General features: G+C 33.5%; 2 protein-coding genes across 2 annotated transcripts; both read right to left on the bottom strand.

Annotated features, from left to right (window-relative positions):
- Window positions 1–1154: 1154 nt before the first annotated feature.
- Window positions 1155–4370, bottom strand: LOC129900410 (pentatricopeptide repeat-containing protein At1g60770). Its single transcript, XM_055975382.1, has 2 exons — window positions 4027–4370; window positions 1155–2943 (listed from the first exon to the last, which is right to left on the bottom strand). The coding sequence occupies exons 1-2, from the start codon at window positions 4261–4263 to the stop codon at window positions 1687–1689; spliced, it is 1494 nt and encodes a 497-aa protein (XP_055831357.1). The 5' UTR covers window positions 4264–4370; the 3' UTR covers window positions 1155–1686.
- Window positions 4371–5881: 1511 nt separating this feature from the next.
- Window positions 5882–13347, bottom strand: LOC129900417 (calcium-dependent protein kinase 1-like). Its single transcript, XM_055975394.1, has 7 exons — window positions 12205–13347; window positions 10991–11134; window positions 8631–8783; window positions 8224–8339; window positions 7964–8131; window positions 6768–6992; window positions 5882–6254 (listed from the first exon to the last, which is right to left on the bottom strand). Exons 1-7 carry the CDS (start codon window positions 13007–13009, stop codon window positions 6129–6131), a joined length of 1737 nt encoding a protein of 578 aa, XP_055831369.1. The 5' UTR covers window positions 13010–13347; the 3' UTR covers window positions 5882–6128.
- Between the last annotated feature and the right edge of the window lie 13502 nt (window positions 13348–26849).

Raw genomic sequence — 26849 nt, forward strand, 5'->3', positions numbered from 1 at the left:
ACGTGATTTGATGGAGAGACCATGAGGACATGTTCACTATAAATAAGCTTATACCCCACCTCAATGAAGGTAATTTCTATACATGTTTAGTCCAAAACTAATAATTATAAGCGTGAATGACATCTATATGGACAAAAAAATTAAGGGAAAAAAAAGGCACGATAAAGTGAAATATCAATTGTTTAACTTCTCCTCTTCACGACGAACTCATTGGCAAGAAAAAGTATGTCTTATAACCTTGATGACGACACTAAAGTGTACATTAAGCGAGGCAATATTTTGAACTTCGCTTTAGGGCTTAGGTGCGCCCTTGACAACACTCTGCTTTAAAAAAAAACCTTTTGGTCTGATTCAAACTCAAACACTACCAAATCCCCTAAGCCAGAGACTAGAGTTCATAGGCAGAAACTTGACTCAAAGGGGGTTGGGGTCTTTACCCTGTAGATGCTCTCATTGATGAAAAATCTGATTCCAAAGAATTGAATCCTGTGAGCAGAATGATTGTTTTTGGCTCACAGTTGAAGGGATAGTGAATGGCATTATGTAACAGTGACTAAGAAATGAATACCTCAGAAATTAAGAAGGAAAGAGTGATCAACTGATCATAGCAGAGAAATCAGAGAACCCCTACCCAGTTGGCTAACAAAGAAATCTAACATTCGCAAACATCAAAAGGTAGTTGTGTGAGCATGTAGCCAAGTGATCGACTCCAATGAGAGAGAAATAAGTGAAAGAAGGATTTGTATGGAGATTTCGACGTTAGAATGTCCTAGAAGAATGAAAGGATTGCTCAGACCCACAATCAACAGTGAAAATAGAGTAGCAAAACCCAGACAAAGAAGTCGAGAGAAACATACAAAATACGTTAACAGAAGCAAATGATCCCCATAAAAAAAAAATCAAAAGAAAAACAATAGATATTGACCCAAACTAAATAGGAAGAATGAGAGCAAGAACAGAAACAGGGAGAAAGCATGTAGAAAGGTGAACAAACATTCTTTGAAAGAACAAAGAAAGTAAGGGAAAAACTAATCTACCTGTAGCGATATCCAATTTACACATACAGGTCTGCGAAAACAATTGAAAGAAAGCAAACCAAACCAAACTAAAAAAAATAAAAATAAATAAAGAACAAGTGCAAATAGACTTTCAGATGCCGAATGAAGACTGAATCGATAATCTCTAAAAAGAAATAGAGTCAGATATTTCGATGTTCATCAAGAACAAAGGAAACTAAGTAGAACTCAGAAATTCACATACAAATGGAAAAAAAGTGTAGAGATTAGCGAACAAATTATCATAATCTACGAAAAAACTCAAACAGTATGTTTCTTCCAAAAAAGAAAAAGAGCTTTCAGTAGGAAAGAAAAATCCAAAAAAGTCAAATTCAACTGTCCAGAAATACCAGAATTTAGTTGTTTAAGGCATATTGTCAAGCACCTCGGCTGCATCAAAGCTCTTGTCTATTTATTCACTATTTTTGCTCCAGAAGGAATTCCAAATGTGCCCAAAAGCGTGTTTACACCTATGCAAGGAATTTCCAACCATGCATGTGATAATCGGATATGCACAATCCAAGAAACTATTGAAAAGAGTAGTAAAATAAAAAATCCCAGTTGCAACAACATGCTGAAAACTCGCATCTCCGCATTTCAGTTTGTGAAAGCTCAAGGCATGTCAATTACTTTATAATTGATCACACTCCACGGAAATGGCATCCAGCAACCTTTTACCTTCATCGGTCAGCTCTATGTTCTCCATTTTAATCCGTCGACGCATGATAGGACTTGTTTTTTCAGAAGCTATATAAGTTCTTAACAAAGATTCAAATATGTCAACCCCCAACTCATCCTTAGTCTTCTTCAAAATTTCCACAAAGTGTTCTGCACCAGTGACATCTTTATTTTGTTCAAAATGATTCATGAATTTTGATACGATGGCAGATGATGGAAACCACTTGCCACCATCACCCCTTCCCATTGAAACAGCTTTGTCAACACAATCAATTGCTGATTTGATATCCCCATTTTTCAAATAATAGTCCATGAAGATCTCCCATGTCTTAGCATTGGGCTTAGCTCCACTCCTTCGGGCCCGTTCCTTGAGCTGTTCAGCTTTCTCCAGGGAACCTTGTTTAGTGTAAGCTCCTATAAGAACATTTGCCACACGTATGTCATAAGTTGGGCATCCAGACTCCCATTCCTTGAAACATTTCTCCGCACCTGGTAAGTCATTCAAGTTAACTAAAACTTGGATCATGTTAAGATAGCTTATGTTTGCTGTTCTGGGAAAAGCAAGCCTCAAAGAACGCCATACACGATATACTTCAAGCAAGTTTCCAACACGACCATACAATGTGATCAGAAACTGGTAAGCAGTAATATTGCGGCATGCATTTTTCTTCTCCAGTTCCTTGAGTGCCTTCACTGCTTTATCAGTTAAGCCAGCATCTACATATATCGATGCCAAATTACTATATGTAGTCCAATCTTCAGCAACACGGCCATCCCTCTTCATTTCATCAATAACCCTCTCAACCCCAGAAATATCATTCATAGAAGAAAGAGCCCTCATCCAGACGTTGTAGCTATAAGAATCTGGCATAACATCATTGGCCTTCATTTCTTGAATAATGGCTGGGATTTTTTCTGGGTGCCCAATTTTTGTGTAAAGAGTCATCAAGCTGTTGTAAGGCATGGAGCTTAAACTTAACTTAAGTTCTTTCACTTTTTCCATCAAAGCCTCAGCTTTTTCAGTCATTAATTCCTTGCAGTAGCAGTTCAGAAGGGCACAATAAGTAAGAAGATCTTTCGATGTCTCTGGGAGATTCAAAAAATAGCTCTCTGCTGCTTCAATCCCTTTACTCTTGGCAACAAGATCTAGGTGTATAGCTTGATCGCTAATGGTCTTGTTCATGCCCCTTTTTTCCATTGTTTCTGATAACTGCACATAGCAACTAGAAAATTGAAACATTTCATTTTGCTAAAAGAAAACCAAGGAACTATAAAAAATATAAAAAATTAGTTGCTTACAAATCACACCTTATTTTGCTAAGTACATAAAAGTTCTACTTCAAATTCTACATTGTCATGATAAGATCTAAGAGATAAAATGAACCCACTTTTGTGTTTCTTAGATAGTGGTTTACGGGCATTGCATTAATGTAGCATCCCTTAAGCAGTTATTCACCTTTTTGTACAAAGCTGCCACCAAAAACTAACATAAGAATTAAGTAAAAATCCAGCAGTCCTTCGCTTGCTGATTCAAAAATCTTCTTTAAACTTAAAACGGAAAATAAGCGGTAAAAACCATAGCAAGGAGAACTATCTTTGAAATACAAGTTGTTCAACATGACTGGAAGAATGGAAGGAGAATAACCGAAGATTAATCTAATCAAAAGGAATAATGGTAAAAGGCAAACACGACCCTTTGAATTTCCAACATCAACGTAAGCTAGAACATGCATGAGACCACCAACATCATCGTAAGCTAGAAGCAGATTTAGGATTTCTATAACATCAGTGCACCACTAAAAAGGAGGGAAAAAAGGAAGTATCAAGTGGGAATTGATCCCTCTCCTTCAAGTAAATAACTTAGTTGTCAAACCAAGTGCACCATTTAGCCTTTTCGAGCATGGGTGCTAGCACAGATAATTTAAATAAATTCTATGAAATATGTACATAAAATATCCAATTTGGCAGAGAGACCATGACAAGCAATTCAGGGGAGATGCTTTCTTTCCTTGAGTAGCGAATCCGAAACCCAGATTTATTTTCAGGTCAAACAATGGAAGATAAATATACAACTAGGTTTAGGAGACACAATCCCCAAAATGACAAAACCCCAGACTAATTCTGAGGCCAAGTCATGGCAATCTACTTAAAAAGCAAGAACATTTTACATAAATGTGAAGTATTTTCAGGACAAATCATCAAAAATATACAGAAATGCAAAATTCTTACAGTTAAAGCCATACAATTTCAAAAAAAAAAAGAATCACTCGAAAAATCTGTGAAAATGAGAAACCTTGAGTGCTGGAGCGTAAAGCTTGCGTTGGCGTAAGACTTTGAGGGATTTTCCAACTTCCCATTTATAAGCACTTTTGTGTGATTTCAAGAATTGATTCAGATTTTTCCTAACATGATTCTCTTCGCTTCCTTCCTTGAACAAATTTTTGTAAAGTGCATCTTCCAAGTACTTTTTTGTAGATCTTTTTCCAATGTTCTTCGTTTTCAACGAAAATTTCTGAATAAACGACGCCATTTTGATGATTTCCTTCTTTTGCTCACTGTGATTTCGGGTTTTAGTTTCAGGTGGAAAAACCCTAGCCAAGCTGAGGAAGAAGACTGTAAAAATGGGTAATGGGCTTCTGAAAATGTAACTGGTTTAGACTTTGGCCCAAATAGAAGTCCAACACTACATACTACTTTTCTTTTTTAATTTTTTTTTTCGTATTTTCGTAGTTATTTAAATTTTTGATCATATTGTGTTGTTACTTTAAATATAATATTTTTTATTGCTCGTTTGATTACTGGTTAGAGAAATAGAGAATCGACAAAAAATGTAAATATGGAGATGATGAAGAATAAGAAATTAGCTTCCTAATCAACTTTGCAAAGGTACATATTTCTTTGTGCTCATTTGGTTGGTGGTTAGAGTGATACAAGTATTGGTTATACATGAATTATAGCCGTTTGGATTGGGTCAAGTCACTTATAAATTATTTTCAATTTTTTTAGTGTTTGGCTAGCCAATTTAAAGTCATTTTATGCTTAAAATAAGCCTCAATAAATAATTGAGTTTGTTTGGATGGACTTACTTTAATCAGCTTATAAGTTGAAAACAACTTATAAGTCAAAAAAATAAGTTGGGTTGCACCTACTTTCCTTTTTAACTTATAAGCAATTTTCAATTTATAAGTTATTTAAAATAAATCCATCCAAATAGGCTCGTAGTTAGTTAGAAATATATTAGTAATGCATGAACTACTAGTATTAGTAATGTGAGTATTTGTTATGCAGAGTTTAGTTATTCGTATATTTTGGTGTTTATGCATTTTAATATTAAATTAAAATATTAGAATGTATATGTTAAGTGGGTATAAATTGACAAGAATGTGATCATCGTTTCTTGGTGTAACTCACGTAACCACTAATGCCATGATCTATCACTAATTATCCATCAACCCCAAGCTCTACAATATGACTATCCGCATTCTTGGCATTTATTGTTGAAAAAAACTTATACACCTATATAAATGATTTTTTCTTCATTGTGTTGCAATAGAGAAAAAAAGTAAGAAGTGTGGAAAATATTGTGCCTATAGAGAGATTAGTTTAGTGAAAGAGAGGTGAAACGGAGAAAAATATTTTAAGTCTCTAATTTATTTATTGTACAAAAGATATTGAGTTTATATTGAAAGAATGTGTTCTAATGTGGAGCTTGGGGTTTTTCAACTAGCGTGAAGTTGTTTGAGTTATATAACGTTGTTAGATTGTTATATTCTGGAATGGATAAGCCAAGAGTTATATTATTGGATAGGTAAAGATTATGTCATAGTGGGATTTGAATTTTTTAAAAATAGCGAGATATCCACGCCGAACATTTATTTTTGTTCATTTTATTTTCAACTGTAATATACTATAATTTGATATATTCACTAACCGTGTATAAGTTATTTCGTATTCATATATAGATTCTCTCCTTCAAATTACTGATTGTATCATGTATGACATTATGTAATGAAGAAAATGATACAATTTATCCAAACATTATATTCATCAAAACAATACACTACGATACAATATAACACAACACAATATAACTATGAAAACATTATGAAATAATATTTGGCAAAATAAGCTTTCAATAAACAGCATGATTAAAAAGTGTAGTTTAATATTGTCACATCCATGTTATACAATTACTCAGAAGGATAACTGAAAACTAAAGGAAAAATTGTGCAAAATTTGGAATGAATTTAAAATTGCACTGGAAAACAACAATGTTGTTTAGCAAGACTAGTTTAATACTATACACTCTTGAAAACACATAAAAATTCCCCATGGAAATGAAGAAAACAATAGACAAACACTAAGGGAACAAAAGATCACTCACTCTTTAAAGATCTATAGTTTTAGTGCTTCTCTGAATCCAATGCTGAAACTATGCTCTAGGCCTTTCTTGCCACCACCAAGCACTGGATTTCCCTTTTGCATCATAGCAACAAACTCATTGTAATCAATGCGCCCGTCCTGAAAAAATAAGAAATTTTCCATGACTGAGACCATAATACAAGCAACACATGTTGAATATCTTCCATGTTCGAGTAAATACGATTTTAGTTATTTGACAAACGTTAACTACTACAAGGATCAAGACATCATTCCGATTAGGTCCAATGAAGTGAAAGCTAAGAAACTAATATGAACTGTGGAATATCAAGAAGAGAGAGACGACAAAGCTCTAGACTATTGGGAACCAATATATTGCTTGAAATTGTGCAAAAAGGTACGTAAGAGCCTGATTGGATTGCCTTATTTTAAGTGTTTTAAGCCAAAATAACTTTTAAGCACTTTGAGTCCCTTAAAACCATAAAAAAATTTCTTATTGGGTAATCAAACTGCAGCAAGAGCCCGAAAGTTTTGGTAAGAGAAACTAGTCTTAGAGCCACTTTGGCCAACTTTTGCATTGTCTCTGTGATCAACCCTCCTTGATGCCCCTTAAGAATTAGGAATTAATATCAAATGGTGAATGACAGAACTTACATTGTCCTGGTCAGCTTCTCTGATCATTTCTTCCATGCGAACATCTCCAATGCCAAATTCTTCACAAGCATGTTGAAGCTCGTCTGCAGTGATGTAGCCGCTTCCATCTTTATCAAAGAAAGAGAAAGCAGCAAAAAGATGATCGTCTCTTTCAATTTTGTTAAGATGTAATGTCGCAGCTATAAATTCACCATAATCAATTGTTCCACTGTTATCAACATCAGCCTGCAATTTCAGAGAATGTAAAAGAGTTACTCGAGTATGCCATCATCTTTGCTGTTGGTTGAATGAAAGATCTAACAATGGCATGAAGCTAAACCAATCTAAGCTTTTGATCACAAGCTGATGATAGAGTTAAAAATACAAATCATTGCAGCAATGAAAAGGATAAAATAATTGATTCTTCTCTTATACTCACACTGGCAGAAATTTTGATTGCATCATTCTACTGTCTTTCTTCTGAACATCAACAACACCGATCCATTCTCTTTGCCCAATCAAAGTCATATCCGAGATGGGATAATAATTAACTTCCACAAACAATTCTATTTACAAAATTCTTTGCTTGCCCCAACTTATTTGGGAATGAGGAGTAGTTGTATAAAATTCTTTGCTTGACATAGACTTAATATCTTTCAAGTTCCACTTAAAACAATTAATAGAGACACATTGTCAACTTGCATGGAAGTGGAAGGTTAATAAGAAAGAAAAGAAGTCTAAAGAATTATGCTATATATCAGTTGAATTAATACAACATTAGCATAAAAAAAAGATTATTTTACGGTAAGTTTACTTATCTTTAGATAAACAATTTCAGTACTTTTAACAAGGCATAATACATAAATGTGCCCTTTAACTTGACTTCAGCTGACATCTATGCCCTCCAACTTTGGGTGTGCACAAGTAGGCACTTAAACTTGTATAAAGTTGAACAATTAGACACACACGTCCTATATGTAGGACACATGCGTCAACATGTTCAACTTTATACAAGTTTAAGTGCCTACTTGTGCACACTCAAAGTTGAAGGGCATAGATGTCAGTTGAAGCCAAGATAAAGGAAATGTATTATGCCATTTAACAAAGAAAGCTAGTGTGAAAGAGTGAAATAACTGTCCACATTCTTCAATCTCAGACATAATGCTCGAAGAACATAGATTTTTGAAAAATGGATCAAGGACTAATATGATACTTACTGCTTGCATAAGATCATAGATTTCAGACTCCTTCAGATTAGAGCCAAATCTTTTTAATCCATCTTTGAGCTCCTCAAAAGTTATTTGACCACTATTGTCTGTGTCTATCATCCTGAACATTTCTTTAAGACCAGCAATTTCTTCTTCGGATAGGCTTTCAGCAATGACCTATAGCATGTACAATGTAATATTTAGCAGACTAGTTTCAACCCAAATAGTTTTTTTTGGTCAATAGTTATCTTGCACATTGATAGACTCACTCTCAAAGCCATTTTCTTGAGCTTGTTCATTGCAGAAAATTGCTTCATTCTACTCAGAACTGCAGAATCCAGAGGCTTATCAGGAGCCACACCATCAACTTGAACCCAAGGATGGCCTACACAAGTTTCAATATCAGTGACTATCAAAGTTTCTCATCTCAAAAGAAAAGTACGGTTTCATTAACAGAATTCCAAATAATCAGAACCAACAACAACAAACGCAGTGTAATCCCACAAGTGGGATCTAGGGAGGTAGAGTGTACGCAAACGGTAAACCTTGCGCCTACCTTGAGAAGATGATAATCTTTCCAAGAACCAAATATTATTGAATTCACCCCATTAGCTCAGTTCTTATTTACATGTTAAAATCCAGAAATCAGAAAAAGACAAGCTGTTAAACTACTTACATAAAACTTCATGTGCAGTTAAACGTTTTCTTGGATCTCGAATAAGCATTCTCCTCATCAAGTCTTTTGCACCTTCTGAAATACTTGGCCAAGGGTCTGACGTGAAGTCAAGATCACCATGCAGGACTTGTTCAAATATTCCTTGCTCATTTTCTGTATGATAGAAAAATTTAGTTCAGGAAAACGATACAAAAAAATGATATGTGTTGCAAGGGCAGTATTTGATTCCAGAAAACTTTTTCATGTTCCTTTCCATGAACATACGTATGACTCAATTTACACTTAAGCTCAATAGTTGACCGACTTGCTTTGAACATAGAGAGAACATGCACAAGTGGTATAATGAATCTGCTGGAATCACCAATAGTCATGTACCAAGTTTGACCAACTATCTATACAACCCGGTATTTCTCCTTGCAACAAAAATCAAGTAAAAGAAAAGTCCGTCATCTTTTCTTGTTTTAAGTTATCTTTCTATTGCCATCCACTTCTCTACCAATGGATTAATAAAAAGACCATTTCAACCTCCAATGACCATCACACCATCAAATCTTAGCCTGGTAAAATTTGCCAATGTCCCTTTGATACATGCACTATTATTTCAACAAACTGAAAACCTCTCAATCATTTCTTCATTCATACTTGCACTCCTTAACTTGACATTAACTAACTTTAAGTACCAAAACACAATCAGAACCTACGTTGCTCGGACTCAGGTGCCGATCTAGAGGTCGATTCATCATCACATGATTTTAGCATTTGGGGAGTATTGATCCGAGTGTGGATGCAGGTAGTGTGATACATCCACTAGATGTATAGTATGGCGTGTATAAATATGTATTTCGAGTACTAAGTTAACAACAACAACAACATACCTAGTGAAGTCCCACAAGTGAAGTCTGGGGAGGGTAGAGTGTACACAGACCTTACCACTACCTCATAGAGATAGAGAGGCTGTTTTCGAAAGACCCTCGGCTCAAAAGTATCAATCCCAAAAAAAGAGAGAGCAACAGTATATATACAAATCATATCATGCAAATTCTACAAGAGACGAACAATACCAATAGCAAAATAAAGTGATAATCAAAGGGCAATAACAACACAACTATACTGGCACGCCTAGACCTAAGACCAACCCTAAATAATCACAGGGCAACACAACATTCTACCCTTGCTAATCCTCTACCCTAATACGCGACCTCCACTCCTTTCTATCTAAGGTCATGTCTTCGGTGATATGAAGTTGCGTCATATCCTGTCTAATCATTACCTCTCCCCAATATTGAGTTATTGAACTAAAATTCATAAAATTTAATTCTTTATAAACGCCTAAATTTTGTTCATAAGATACCTCGGGTAATAGCAAAGCATATATATATATGTATGTATATTTGTATAACCAACTAATAATATTTCGTGTTCATAGATGTAGTCAAAGGAACTCAAGCTAAGTTGACCAAATTAAGTGTGGATCACAAACCCACATCCAAATCATGTCGGATAAATCCAGGTGCAGCAAGGATTTTGTAGCGTCCGAGCAACACCGATTAGAATCCAGTTCCAAAACAGCTCAGAAGGAGATCTTAACTGAAGTAATGACAATGCCTAATTAAGAATGTAATGAATTAATTACTGAAGAAAGAATATTCTAATTGGATTTAAATTGATTTCGTCATCCTTGAGAAAAATAAAACCACTGCCCTCCTTGCACGGGAGAATCGGTCCACAAAGGGAAAATTCTCAGTCATTTCCAAAGCTTCCCTTGAGAGGCGCAGCAGGAATTTGACAGAAATCACGACAGCTAGAATTAATAGAAATTCCTTCCACTCCCTAATAAATTGGGTCAGATTGAGAGATACTCCTTCCGTCCAATTTATACGGTACCATTTGACTTGGCACAAAGTTTAAGAAAAAAAGGAAGACTTTTGAAATTTGTGTTTTAAAACAAATTTTAGACATTTGTGTAGCTATAAATCATTTCATTAAAGGTAAAGAGGAATTTTAAAGTTAAATTCTTTCTAATTATAGAAACGTGACATTCTTTTTGAGACGTACTAAAAAGGAAAGTGTGTCATATAATTTGGGACAGAGGGAGTAATAGCGGACAAGTGAAAGAAATGTCTGATAGAGGTGCTGCAATGTCTATATACCAAAATAAGTCAGTGGAAGGATCTCAGCAAACATGAACAACATGGCATCAATCCTTCTGATAACAAAAGCACATTTTAGGTCTCTCAAAATGAAATTAAAGTGGAAAAGTAGAGAACTTTTAGAGAACCAGATGTAGAAGAGCCACATAATGTAGTGAAAACCCAAAAGTATCCAATAAATGCCAATTCTGTTGACTCGGGAATGCTTACCAGCCCAGAAAGGAGGTACTCCACTTAATAAGATGTAGATAATTACACCAGCACTCCAGACATCAGCCTCAGGACCATAACGTTTTCGGAGAACTTCTGGTGCAACATAATACGGACTGCCAACAACGTCAGTAAATTTGTCGCCTGAAAAGAGAATAATATCAATTAATAAGCAGTTTGGAAAACAATAAATATGGTCAACACAGAATAAAGGAGAAAGAAAATATTAAAATGGATCAAATACTTGCCCAGTATGCTTTATTAAGATGCCAAAGAGTTCATACAATCCACATCCCAGTGACTAAAAGATATTATGCATATAAGTCAAGTTAACAGACTGCTAATATGATTATGTGTAGAGCCTAATTAAAATTCCAATATCATTCTAAGACAGCTTTAGTGAAACAACATGTTGAAGACACCCCAACTGAAACATTGATAACTTCAAATTGTTCACAGTTGTGGAAATTTCAACTTATATAAAGAGGCACTTTAACAGAGAAAGACAATGTCAAACTATCCTATCAATGTGATCTATGAAGGAAAAGGGTTGAATCTCCCTAATGGAGGGTCTCAGGTTCGAAACACCTTGCATGCTTTCTCGATCGAGCTTGTCACACGGGGCTTGCCTATTGTTGTTTATTTCTCCTGTGTGGTTTGCGGGTTATTACACTAGAGCTGGGTTTACCTTGTTCGCACCCGAAAGGTAGTGACTGCGGGTTCCCTTGTCAACAAAAAAATGAAGGGAAAGGGTTTGAGTAGAGGAAGGTGGGCAGTTGGAGAATTGGTTCCTTAAAACCACTGCCAATGGAGATACTTTTTGGACTTCACTAAAAGAAACAACAATAACAACAAGTACTACTACTACACCTCAGTCTACATGAATCCTCACTCACCGTTTTACTCCATTTTAACGTCTTAGAAATAGAATTGGGGAATCTTAGTAGTTCAGTTGATTAGCTACCTGAATTTTCGCATTGTTCATGAGGGTTCAATTTCCGACCTTGTAATCCCCTCCCTGATTTTCCCTACCCCTACCCCTAATAAAAAAAAAACGTAAGAACACAATTCTTATTTCCTGTTTAGCAGCAAAATCATGACAAACACATTTCATTTTCATGTTCACTCTTTCTAATAGATTCCGAGCTAATTGGGTACTGATTAACGAATTAAGTGTCTCAAAAGTGGTTTAAAGTACATATCATACAAACTACCTGGTTTGAAGAATATTGATAACCCAAAGTCAATTGTTTTGAGAAGTGATTCCTCCTTCTGATCAACAAAAAGAAAATTCTCAGGCTTAAGATCACGATGCATAACACCAAGAGAATGACAAGCTTCTACAACTCCAACAATAGTCCTGGTGAGCTCAGCTGCTTTTCTTTCTGTATAGTGCCCTCGTTGAATAATCCTATCGAAAAGCTCACCCCCGGCACAATACTCCATAACAAGGTGAACAGCTACAGCATCCTCATAAGCCCCTTTTATCGATATAACATGAGGATGCCCTGCCAAATGGTGCATTATCTGGACTTCCCTTCTAACATCTTCCACATCATCATCTGTTAACAACTTCCTCTTGGCAATTGATTTGCAAGCATACCGTTTCCCCGTTGCTTTTTCAGTACAAAGAAATGTAGTTCCAAATTGTCCTTGTCCTAATTTCTTTCCTATACTAAAAAATTCCTTTAAATTCCCAGTTTTCTTCTGTAACACAGAATCAGTCCTAAGTCCAGCACTTGACACCCTCTTCATTTCAGCCGGTTTTTTGGGCTTTTTCGTTTTTTCTTCCTCTTCCCCTTCTGACTTAGGCATTGTCATCTGCTCTGGTGGCTTATCTTGAACTGGCAAAGGTGATTCAGTTTCTTTAGCAGAAGTTGGTGTTTCAACTCTAACACTTTCACCATTAGTGATGGTGGAAGCAGTATCATCCGGCGATCGGGATCGCCACAATACTGCTGAAACTGATTGAAAGATTCCATTTTTAGATATACTTGGTCCTACACAAGTGTTCCCCATTTTGTTCCTAAATTAACCCCTTTAGTTCCTTCCTTCCTACATCAAAATCTATAATCTCCCCCAAAAAAATCAATAAGATCTTGATACTTCAATCAACTAATTCACTACCAAAAACAAAGTCAAAACTTCACCTCACTAACTACAAACCAAGTCAACAAGCATTCAAATCCAAGACTTGTTCAACCCCACCAAATCAAGATTCAAAAAAAAAAAAAAAACAATATCCAAGTATATAGGCTTTGCTAGTAAAACAGAATCAAATAATCAATTACCAAGAATCAAGAAAATAATCAAAGATTCCAAGTAATCAGAAACATAAACATAGTAATAAATTGACCCAAGAAAGGAAATTACTGCTAAGCCATGGGAAGGTCAAAGAAGAACAAGAAAAAGGAAAAAAGATGAGATCTTGATTAGAAGAACAAAGTGACAAGTAAAGATTCAAGAAAGATAGAATTGGTCTCTCTAATTGAATCATTTAACATTTGACAGAGTGGTATAGTATATTTTACATGCATTTTAGCCGTAAATTTGGGGAGGAATTGCTATATATTTGAGTGCACATGTAACCATAAAATTCAGACAAGACAACAAAAACGCGTCGTGGTCAGATAGTCGTTTAAATCATTTCGCGAATTATAAAAATGAGTCATATTTTTTTAAATTGATTAAAAAAAAAGTGAATCAATCATATAAATTGACATATGAGAGTTATTCAAAATTAATTGGCTTTATCTTTCGTTATTTTTTGGCTAAAAATATCCTTAACGTTAGTTTTTTTGCTTCAAAATACCCTTCAGTTAGTAAATAATTTTAAAATATCTTTATTTTTAAGGATTACTTCCAAAACAAGAATTACATATCCAAAATAGAAGCGAAGTTGGAAATTTAAAATTTATGAATTCTAGAGTATAATTCTATTTGCTTATTGGATCCTTAAACAAATTATTTGTACACATTATTAATTTTTGGAAAAATTACTAGAAAAACCACTTTTTAATAAATAATTACTGATTTTAGCGATACTTTTTATTTATTACCATTTATAGCAATATATAACAATATTATGATATATCTACTATGTATTAAAAGTGAATTATGCATGCAATATAAATGTATTATAAGTGTTTTAAAATATATTATACTTGTTTGGTAAGAAATTGACACAATGTATTATAAGTGTATTAAAGTATGTGATAAATTAAGTATTCATGAATAAAACTTGTATTATATGAGTTTTATAAATTATTCTCGCTAATATGTATTAAAATTGTATTATAATTGTATTATAAGTGTTCAGTGAAAAAAAAATATTATTGCTATAAATAGTAAATATTTTCTTAATATTGTACATTTATGTAAATTTTCCATAATTTTTTCAATATAAATATATGGTTTGAACTAATTATTATTAGTTCTACCGTATTCATACTTATCAGTATAGCTCTGCCCCTACTTTGAAGGTATAACTAATCTTAATCCAATATAACTTATTAGTGCTACCGAATTTTTTATTTTGTTTGAATTTTATATGATAATTATATTTTACTTTTAAAAAAATCGATGGAAAAAGGTTTATTTGATAGAAAGGAATTTTTTTTATATGAGATGCATTTAGGCCTTACAAGCTTAAATAATTTTCAAAGAGATTTAATAGACAAGAAAAAGAAAATTCCAAAAATTGCTATTTTTATTTCTCAAACTGGTTTTGCTAATGGCGATGTAGATTACCCAATTTTATTTTTATTTTTATTTTTGAAAATAAATAAATAAATAAATAAATAAATAAATAAATAAGTTGTCGAACTAAAAACAAACGTTGTTGGGCCTAATATTATTTTTTTAAAAAAATAAAACAAAATTGACAACAATGTAAACCGAGTGAAAAAACTTAATCAAAGATGGGAGTTATTCATCTAAATTGTTAAATAGTTAGTACAATTAAAAACAAGCAAGTATATCAAGTACATAAAGAAGGGTAAAGTATATCTTTTTGTGCTGTTACATGGGTGTGGGGCCTGATTTTTGGGCTGAAATAATGGGGAGAGATAAAGCTGAAATGAGACTTAAAAAGTGGGTAAATTGAGCTTTATAGATCATCCCCCTTTCTTTGTAATTTCGCCCCTCTCAAAAACACCTCGACTAAAATTGAACCCGTTATAAAATAAACTAACTTAACAAATTAATAAAAAAGAGAAATAGCAAGAGACCGAGTGAGGAATTATAGAATTCAGTGTGTGTTCAGTTGCACAACATTAATCTATTAATAGCAGTGGAAAAAGGAGAAAACATAGGGGGAAACAGATAAATGGAGGAAAAAGAGGAAGGGAAAAGCAAATTGTAATTTGCTATTTTAGTGGGTCCCACTATAAAGTGGAACACCCACTTGCACACTACTCCCCCTTGGATGTCCATGTGTAATGTACCTCATAAAAAAAATTATACATGAGACAATATACATAGTTATCCTGAACACTCATAGATGTTGTGCCTCATTAAAACTTTACTAGGAAACAACCCGATGGAAAAAAGCCTAATGAAGAAAAACGAGTACACATATCTGGTAATACGCCTTGATTGTTGACTTATTAAAAACCTTACCAGGAAAATCCAGTGGGACAAAACCATGGTTAAGGAAAAAATATTACAGCGCGTATTTTACTCCCCCTGATGAAAACTTCATTTGATATTTTATAGACGACGCACTCCAATCTTATACCTTAGCTTCTCAAAAGTTGATGTTGGTAATGCCTTTGTGAATAAATCTGCAATATTATCACTCGAACGAACTTGTTGTACATCAATATCACCATTCTTCTCGAGATCATGTGTGAAGAATAATTTTGGTGAAATATGCTTCGTTCTGTCTCTTTTTATTAAGCCACATTTCAATTGAGCTATGCACGTGGCATTGTTTTCGAATATAACTGTGGGTACTTTGACATCATTTTTCAGGCCGCATCTTTCTTTGATGAACTATATCATCGATTTCAACCATACACATTCTCTACTTGCTTCATGAATTGCTATTATTTCAGCATGATTTGAAAAAATAGCAACAATAGATTGCTTTGTAGATTGCTATGATATAGCAGTTCCTCCTTGTGTAAATAGATAGTCTGTCTGAGATCGAGCTTTATGTGGATCTGATAAATAACATGCATCTGCATAACCAATAAGGTCTACACAACTTTTGTTAGTATAAAACAGAACCATGTTAATGGTACCCTTTAGGTATCTCAAAATATGTTTGATACCGTTCCAATGTCTTCGCGTTGGGATGAACTATATCTTGCTAGCAAATTAACAGAAAATATTATATCAGGCATAGTTACGTTAACAAGATACATAAGTGCACCAATAATACTGAGATATGGTACTTCAGGACCAAAAGGTTCTTCATTCTCTTCTGGAGGTCAAAATGGATCTTTATCCACTTCAAGTGACCGAACAACCATTGGAGTACTTAATGGATGTGCTTTGTCCATGTAAAATTATTTTAAGATTTTCTCAGTGTAGATAGATTGGTGGACAAAACCTCCATCTATTAAATGTTCAATTTTTAGACCCAGACAAAGTTTTATCTTTCCAAGGTATTTCATCTCAAATTCTTTCTTTAGATATTCAATCGCCTTTTGGACCTCTTCAGGGGTTCCAATGAGATTTATGTCATCAACATAAACAACGAGTATAACAAACTCTGATTTCGTTTTCTACTAAAAACACATTCTCAAATGATATCATTTATATAACCTTCATTTATCAAGTACGCACTAAGGCGATTATACCATATACGCCCTGATTATTCCAGACCATATAATGATCTTTGCAATTTGATTGAGTACATCTCCCGAGACTTGTTTGCTTTGGTTGAAGATGGATTTCATATGAAGTTACTCTTATATTCTTGTTTTAATTGTTTTAATGCTTGATCACCATTGGAACATATTTGTTGTTTATCCTTAACTCTGAAGATGAAAGGAAGATAGAACACTAGAATATAAGGAGCAAGTTTATTTTAGAATTGTCTAGAACAATTAGTGTATAGGATGATTGTGACACATATCTATACATCATGTTTGGTTGCTAAACAGGATGAAAAGATTAAGGCATTTTTGTTGGTTCATACTTATCCCCGCTCAACGATATAGTTAAGCTGTCAACAATATTAGGCAATTAGAGATTGGAAAATCATAATTATAAAATCAACCCTGTAAATCAGTAATTGGGAACCTATGAGATACCAAGGTGATGAAGATTAAACTGAAAATCTTAAATTTCTACAACCCAAGAACTTTTCTTTAAATTGAAAAATTCTATTTGATATCTTCTAAGTAGGTTGCACCTAGTTTAGATAAAATCATTAGTAGATATAAACAAACTCAACTCTTTGAGACACACTAGTAATTCAATTCATTACAAAATTAACTAAGTCTAGTTGTATGTTCCCTGTGCGTTCTACATTTGACTCTCAAAAAGAGCCATTATATTACTTTTGAGACCACGTATACTTGTGCGTGCGTTTGGAGAAGCAACAAGTTTTTAGCGTCGTTGCCGGAGACTTATGTTAAATTCGACAATAGTTATCTTTGTAAAGTTCCATTATTATTAGTGCTTGTATTAACAACTTGGTCTTGGTTGGAAAATTTTATTACAGGTAACTGAGACATTACACTAAGTAGGGACAAGGAGCTTATAGACCCATTATCCGAGCCTGAACGATTCTTCCAGCGAAAAAGGCGAATAGCAGCTCCGAAAAATCTAATACATAAACTCAATCTGGCGGATAATCACGATTTAGAAGGAGAGGTTTTGCCAGAAGAGATTCCTGTAGAGATGGCAGCCAGGATAGTGCGTGATGTCACAGTCCCACTCACAGCAAATATCACATCTAGCATACAAAAACCTCTAGCTGGAGAAAGGTTTGAACTGAAACAGAACATGGTGCAATTGTTGCACTCTAATGGACAGTTTACGGGGTTGCCTCATGAATATCCTCAAGTTCACATCCAATTTTTTTTAGAGATTAGCGACATTTATACACCTAATGGGTTATCGCCCTACTATATGAGGTTAACATTGTTTCATTTTCCTTATCGGGGGAAGCTAAAAGGTGCCTAAAATCGGAACCACCAAATTCAATCACTTTATGGAATGATTTGGCTTGCAAATTTCTTATTAGGTTCTTTCCTTCGGAGAAGACGATTAAGTTGAGGGTTGAAATTTTGAGCTTCAAGCAAAAATGTAGAGAAAATTTGTATTATTCTTGGGATAGATTTAAATCATTACTTATTAGTTACCCTCACCATTATCAAGCTAATGAGGTGTTGGTCCATACCTTCATTGAAGGTTTGGACCCCAATACAAAAATATTTCTTGATTTTGCTGCAGGTGGACAAGCCTTGAAGAAAATATATGATGAGCTATATACATTGCTTAATCACATATCTCAAGGAAATCGAGAGTGGAATGGTGGAAATGTTCGACCTGTCATGCAAAATCAAGCAGGCATGTTAGAGGTTGATGCAGTAACTGCGTTGACAACACAAATTACAGCAATGCAAAATAAAATGACAACGCATTTCAACACTTTGGCAAAAAGATAGTAACAAGCTTCAGTGAGCATAGTTCAACAAAAATACATGTGGTGTGAGGTATGTGGAAGCAGTGGACATATGGCTAAATATTGTGGAGCGAATTTAGAGTCGATAAATTTTATGGATAATGCACCTAGGAGTGGTGGCACCTATAACTATGAAAACACGTACAACCCAAGTTGGAGAAACCATCCTAATTTCTCATGAGGTGAAAATCAATAAAATCAACACCGAGGACAAACTCCATACAGACCAAAAGGAGGTGGACAACAATACAATAATCCCGACCAAGGATACAATACTCAAAGTCAAGGTGATCAAGGATCAAGAAAATCAAGAAGCATAAGTGTAGAGGACATGTTGAAACAAATCATGACAGACCAAACTAAGCTAGCTGCAGATGTTCAACTGAATCAGTTAGCTACCCAAGATTTAGAAAAACAGCTTGGGTAATTGGCAAGTGCATAGAATTCTCGCCAACAAGGAGGCTTACCAGGTAACACCTATCCAAATCCCAAATAGGTAAATGTTGTAAGTACTCGCAGTGGTCTCCCACTCACTTAATTGGCGATTCAAAAGCAATTGAGGAACCAAAGACAAAACCTCCTCCTCCTTTCCCACAAAAATTTAAAAAGAAGAACGAAGAGGAGTGTTTTGGAAAGTTCATAGATTTATTGAAACAAATACAAATTAATTTACCTTTGATTGATGTTTTGCAAGGAATCCCAAAATATGATAAATTTGTCAAGGATATTGTGGCCAATAAAAGCAAGTTAGCTGAATTTGAAACAGTGACACTCACTAAAGAGTGTAGTTCAAGAATCTTGAACAAAAGCAAGCTTCCAGCTAAACAAAAAAATCCAGGTAGTTTCACAGTACAGGTAACCATTGGTAATATAGTAATACAAGAGGTCTCTGTGACCAGGATGCTAGTATTAACTTGATGCCTAGATTCATGTTTAAGAAATTAGGCATGGGAGAACTTAAAGCAACAACTATTTTGCTACAGTTAGCTGATCGGTCTGTAGTTAGACCTGACAGTATCATTGAAGATGTTTTGGTACAAGTAGGATCCCTCATTTTCTCTGTTGATTTTGTTGTTTTAGAATTTGATCCTGACCCCGATGTTTCTTTTATTTTGAGAAGCCCGTTCTTAGCAACAGGCGGGACACTTATTGATGTGGCTGCAGGTAGGTTAACCATGAGAGACATGACAAAGTGAAAGTGTTTGATGTATATCATGCACTGAAATTTCTTACGGTCTATGAAGAACTATCTGCTGTAACCATCATCGATGAGGAAGTCTCAACTAAATACATTATAGCAAATGATTCATTGGCGAAAGTCGTGATTGGTTAAGATATTGAAGAGGATGTGAAGGCTAAAGAGTTAGCTAGCGTGCTTAATATGCTAAATATCAGCATGTGAAAGAAGAATATAGAACCCTTGAATAGAGAATTAGGCCATTCACCCAAGTCTTCTCTAGAAGAAGCTCCTAAATTGGAGTTGAAACAATTGCCAACACATCTCAGGTATGTTTTTCTTGGAGTAAATAATATTTTACCTGTAATTCTTTCATTTGCTTTGTCTGAGGCACAAGTCACAATAGCACTAGAGGTGCTAAAAAGACATAAAAAGGCAATTGGATGGAAAATGATTGATCTTCACGGTATCAGCTCCGTTTTTTGCATGCACATAATTTTCATGGAAGAAGAACATAAGGTTAGTGCACAACCACAACTCCGTTTGAACCCCACCATGAAAAAGGTTATGAAGAAAGAAATAATTAAGTGGCTAGATGCAGGCATAATATACCCAATCTCTGACAGTAAGTGGGTGAGCCTAGTTCAATGTGTACTAAAGAAAGGGGGATGAATGTGGTGACCAATAAAAAAAATGAGTTAATCCCCACAAGAACAGAGACTGGGTGGCGTATATGTATGAACTAAAGAAAATTGAATGATGCCACAAGGAAAGATCACTACCCTGTACCTTTTATTGACCAAATGCTTGACAGATTAGTAGGCCAAGAATATTACTTTTTCTTAGATGGGTATTCAGGTTACAATCAAATTCCCATTGCACTAGAGGATCAAGAAAAGACAGCATTCACATACTCCTATGGGATGTATGCGTTTAAGTGTATGCCATTTGGTCATTGCAATGCTCCTGCCACTTTTCAACGGTGCATGATTGCGATATTTCATGATATGGTAGAAGAGTTCGTAGAGATTTTCATGATGACTTTTCAGTTTTTGGAGAGTTTTTTTATCTATGCCTGAAAAATCTAGAGAAAGTACTAGCAAGGTGTGAAGAAACAAACCTCGTCTTGAACTGGGAAAAATGTCATTTCTTGGTAAAAGATGGTATTGTGTTGGGACATAAAGTGTCAAAGGGTGGTTTGGAGGTAGATAAAGTTAAAATTGAAATAATTGAGAAACTTCCGCCACCAAATTTAGTTAAAGAAGTTCGCAGTTTTCTAGGTCATGTCGGATTCTCCCAGCAATTCATCAAAGATTTCTCAAAGATCGTCAGACCCATGTGCAGTTTGCTTGAAAAGGAGGTAAAATTTATTTTTGATGATGATTGTTTGCAGGCCTTTGAACTCTTGAAGAAGAAGCTGATTGAAACCCCCCATCCTGATAGCTCCTAACTAGGAGTTACCTTTTGTGCTGATGTGTGACGCAAGCGACACAGTAATGGGAGCAATTTTGGGACAAAAGAAAAAGAAAAATTTTCACTCCATTTACTATGCCAGCAAGACTCTTGACTCTGCGCAGGCAAAGTACACTGTCACGGAGAAGAAAATACTGGCATTAGTTTATGCTTTTGACAAATTTCGCTCTTACGTGATAGGTACAAAAGTGATTGTTTATACTGACCATGCATCTCTTAGGTACCTATTCAACAAAAAAGATGTCAAGCCAAGGCTCGTTAGAGGGATTCTGTTACTACAAGAATTCGATATTGAAATCAAAGATAGGAGGGGATGTAAAAATTAAATAACAGACCATCTATCAAGATTAGAGGATTCATTTCATGTCGGTGATCAGAAATTGATAAAGAAAGAGTTTCTAGATGAGCAACTATTGGCAATAGAAGTACAAGAGCTACCATGATATGTGGATATTGTGAACAACATTGTTAGTGGAGTGTTTCCTCCTAATGCTACATCGCAACAAAAGAAGAAGCTTATGCATGATGTTAGGTTCTACATGGGATGAACCTTATCAATTCAAGCAAGGCTTTGACAGAATGGTTAAGAGATGCATATCGAAAGCTGAGGTGCACCAAGTGTTGGATAGTTACCATTCATCACCATACGACGTCCATCATGGAGGAGAATGCACTGCGCACAAGGTACTTCAGTTTGGATTCTTTTGGCCTACATTGTTCAAAGACGCTGCAGGGTATGTAAAGAGTTGCAGTCAGTGTCAACGAATGGGCACGATCTCAAGAAGACATGAAATATCGTTGAATAACATTTTAGAGGTTGAAATCTTCGATGTATAGGGAATTGATTTCAATTGCACTAATTTGTGTATAATATAGAGCAAACTACAAAGTTGATAATTTTTTCAAAATATATTCTAGACTGAGACAATCTTGGTTATACCAAGGTATTCAGTATTCATTTCATAAAGTGTCTCAACATGATATTTATTTTTGCGGATATCTTTAAAACTTAATAAGTTTCTTAGAGATTTAGAAGAAAATAGTGTATCTTCTATAATAATTTTTGTCCTCATAGGCAGAAATATAGTAGTTTTTCCGGAGTCTTCAACAATAATTTTTGAATTATCAGAAATTGTAATAACATTTGCTTTTCTTCTAAGCAAGTAGAAAAAAAAATTCGTCTTTAAAAATGGCATGAGTTGTTCCATTATCAATTACACAAATATCCTCGTGATTGATCATTGATCCAAATAAAATTTGAGGCATATCCATATTTTTCTTCAAAAAGAAATAAAGTAAATATTATAATTAAAACATGACTCATTATATAAATTTTATTTGTTTACATGAATCAAAAAAATATAAAAATATTACTTAGTACAAACAAATAAAAAAAATTATTTAAATATTATTAGGCCTATCAATATTCATATTTTCTTCTAGAAAATTAAAGAAATCAACTACATCCAGATGCATAAGCTCAATATTATCTTTAGAGATAAAGTTTGTCTCTAAATTATTTTCTGCCCTCTTTAAGGATGTCTGATATAGCTGAACCAGACGTTTTGATGACCGTCCGGTCCGTAACTAGTGCCCCATACCTCCACATCTATGACATATACTTTCTAAATTTTTATTTGGTAAAACTTCTTGTTTTTCACTCTTCTTTTTATACTGTTGATCATTTCTTGGTATCAACCGAGCATCATTATTATAAAAAAAATTTCGATCATGATCACAACTGGAGCCATGACCTCTTTTCTCGTTGATTATAGTTTGCCTGATTCACTTCAGGAAGTGGCAAAGAACCAACGGACGGACTATCATAATTTTTCATTAACAGTCCGTTGTGGCGTTCAGCAATAAGAAGGTGAAAAAATAATTCAGAATATTTTTTAAACTCCTTTTCGCGATATTACTGCTACATGAGCATATTCGCTGGTAGAAATGTAGAGTATGTTTTTTTCAAGTTTGTCTTGCTCAGTGATTTCTTCTTCGCATAAATTTAATTGAGATATAATTCTAAACAAGACAGAATTATATTCAGTTATACTTTTAAAATCCATTAATCTCAAATTGAGCTAATCATAACATGCATGTAAAAAGATGACCAACTTCAGATGGTCATATCTCTCTTTTAGATTTTTCCACAGTTTAAGAGGGTCTTTTAATGTGAGGTACTGTAATTTTACCCCCTAGTCAAGATGGTAGCGGAGAAATATCATGGCTTTCGCACGATCTTGACTAGATGCCGTATTGTCACCTTTGATGGTGTCTGCCAGACCCATCAATTCTAGGTGTATTTTGACATTTAGTGCCCATGAAGAGTAGTCTTTTTCAGATATATCAAGACCAACAAATTCGAATTTAGAGATATTCAATATTTTAAGAAAATAAAGTTGTTACTCTTTTGTTACCTTCTTAAAATAGCTTAAAGTGATGAAGACTTATGCTGTTAACGTGTTATAAAATAAACTAACTTAACAATTTAATAAGAAGGAGAAATAGTAAGAGATCGAGCGAAAGATAGCATAATTCAGTATGTGTTCAGTTGCACAATACCGATCTATTTATTGCAGTGAAAAAAGGAGAAAAGTAAGGGAACACAGATAAGTGGAGGAAAAAGGGGAAGGAAAAAGCAAGATTGCAATTTGCTATTTTAGTGAGTTCCACTAGAAAGTAGAACATCCACTTGTACAATGAACTCACATTTTTTGAAAAACAAGAGATTTTCAAATTTATGAATACATCTTAAAGAAATAATATTATATAAATATATGATAGAGTATTTTGCCAAATAAGATGAAAAAATAGTACCAAAATAATTTACAAAATATTTTGACTATTTAAAATAATTATTTCACTCGATTTGAAATTCAAGAAGCTTGATTGATCGATCAAACATGTGGAAGGTCAAAATTAGGTGTTAACAAAAATTATAACATTGTTTACCACCAAAGAATGTGGTGCAACGGATGATATTGTTCCTCCCTTAATTAGAGATCTAAGGTTCGAGTCCTAGTATGAAAAAATCTTGATAAGGAGAGCTTCCCCCTGAATAGAACCCTACGCGGCACGAATTTGAATTAATCGACCTCTAATGCGAGTGTCAGATACCGAGTGAGAAATAATTAAAAATAAAAATATTATTTGACTTTAATTCCGCACTACTCGAGATTTTTGATCCTAACAATTTGGTATCAGAGTTAAGTTAATCTAGACTTCTAATTTTAACATTAAAGTTGTAATATTTTAATTTTTAGAATTAATTCATTGCTCTATATATCATAAAATTATTGTCTAAAATATGTATTAACTCCATTTTTCGTCATTTTAATCCCCAAAATAACATTGATTACTTTTAGCAAATATATAAGTGAAGAATAAAAGTATTTATGATTTTGAAGTATGAACGTACTCTACATAGAAATATAATTTACCCAAATTTAAAAATAAAAACATTATTTGACTTTAATTCCGCACTACTCGAGATTTTTGATCCTAACAATTTGGTATCAGAGCTAAGTTAATCTAGACTTTCAATTTTAACAAATTGGTATCAGAAACATATTCAATCGAGTTAATTTTAGTAGCCAAAAATGAAGAGTGGATTATTGATTCAGATTTTTTGCATCATATATATGTGTCTTAATAGAAACTTATTTTCTACATATGATTTTGTTTGAGATGGATTTTCTATACTTTATTGGAATTTGCTATTGTGGATGCTCCTATAATTCTATCATTAAATTTATCTGATTCTGACATCATCGGTTTGTGACATATTTGTTATTCTCTTTGTTGTTGTCACTATAATATTATTTGACTTTAATTTCGAATGGCTCAAAATTCTCTATCCTAACGTAATATAATTAATTCTCCGTGGTACTATGTCATACCCTATCGGTATTATATAGGATTTGACTCTTTTTTTAAAAAATAAAAATAAGAAACAATTGAGAGAAAATTATGAAAGTCACAATCTTATTTATTAAACTCTGAATTAGCAGAAATCTATTTTTATAATTTTTTTTCTCTTTTTGCAAATTTATAAAAAATTATATCTAAATTATGACCCTTTTTTAATTGTTTCTAAATTAAAATATTGAAGAATTGAAACATATATCAATGATATCGTAAAAGTATGTAGATATACTATAATTGTATAATGGATGATTGAGTAATCTCATCGAAAGACTGAAGCAAACCTCAATGAAAACACTGCTCGATTACTCTTTGATGGTATCAAGGAGGAAGAAACAGTCCTTCAATGAAGATATTTCTCAGTTACTCTTTGATACCATCTGAGTATATTCGTATATTGTAATATACTGTGATGATATCACAGAGGAAAAAAAGATGGGCTTTGATGTCAGCATGACGTCAACGAACAAATTTAAAATAAAAATAAGATATAAAAATGATGGAACATTTAAGAATAAATATTTTACTTTTTGGGACATAAATGTTCTTTTTCCTAAATAATATGTTCATTGATATAGAATTTTAATATATATATGTTTTTTGATCCAATTAAAGAAGATTTTTTTTCAAGTTTGTGCACTCCTATTTGTAATTTTGTATCCTTCTGTTTTTTTCCTTTGTAACCACGTTATATAGAGTAGACAAGATTTGACTTGAATAGAGCCAATTTATGTACGTTTCCACACTCTCAAACAATCACCAATGAAATTATTTGCCTGCAAAAATTGACTGGAAAAAAAAAACTTATATTGTTTGGTTTATCTTTCATCATCACTTATATCCTGCAAACTTTTTTTTAATTTCTCCACCTAACCAATCAAATAGATACGTATTTAGAATTTTTAAAATATCCACCTTATTTTTTTAAAAAAAGAGAAAAAATATTAACGAAAATTGATTTTTATTTTTCTATATATATAATCAATATTCAACCAAATACATTATTTAAAATATTCTTGAAGTATGATTTTTTTTTTAAAAAATATAATGTTATATCAATTTAAAAAAATATATATTTATAAAATGTCTGATTTTGTAAAGAGATCATGAATTAGAACACCATAATTTATCTAATAAATCTGCCCCTTCAGTCAAATTTTATTATGTCTTATATCATAGGTATTTATGAATAAAAAACAACGCAACATAATACTATTTTTGTTCTATTTTATTTATTCATTATATTAAAAGTGTGATGTCTATTTTTACTTGTATATCGTTTGTACTCTCCCACTCCTATTGTTTATGTTTATGCCAAACAGATAAAAACGAAGAAGACATTGCCAACATGTATAATCCTTATCTTTATCTTTTAACATTCATCTAAACAACGGAAATGGGCCAAAAATATTCCTAAATTATAGGAAAAAATTTAAAAATTTCCTTCATTTATTATTTGATCTAAAAATATTCTTTTATTTATTTTTTTAATCTAAAATTATCTTTTCATTTATTATTTTTGCTAACTTATAACCCTTGAAACAACCCTCTTTTAATTTCTTAAAAATATTTATTATGTGTCATATTTTTATTGAATAAAATAAAAATTTTACCTTCATTTTTTTTTATAAGCCAAAAGTAAT

Source organism: Solanum dulcamara, chromosome 1 (assembly GCF_947179165.1).
Source record: "Solanum dulcamara chromosome 1, daSolDulc1.2, whole genome shotgun sequence".
In the NCBI taxonomy this organism is placed as follows: Eukaryota; Viridiplantae; Streptophyta; class Magnoliopsida; order Solanales; family Solanaceae; genus Solanum; species Solanum dulcamara.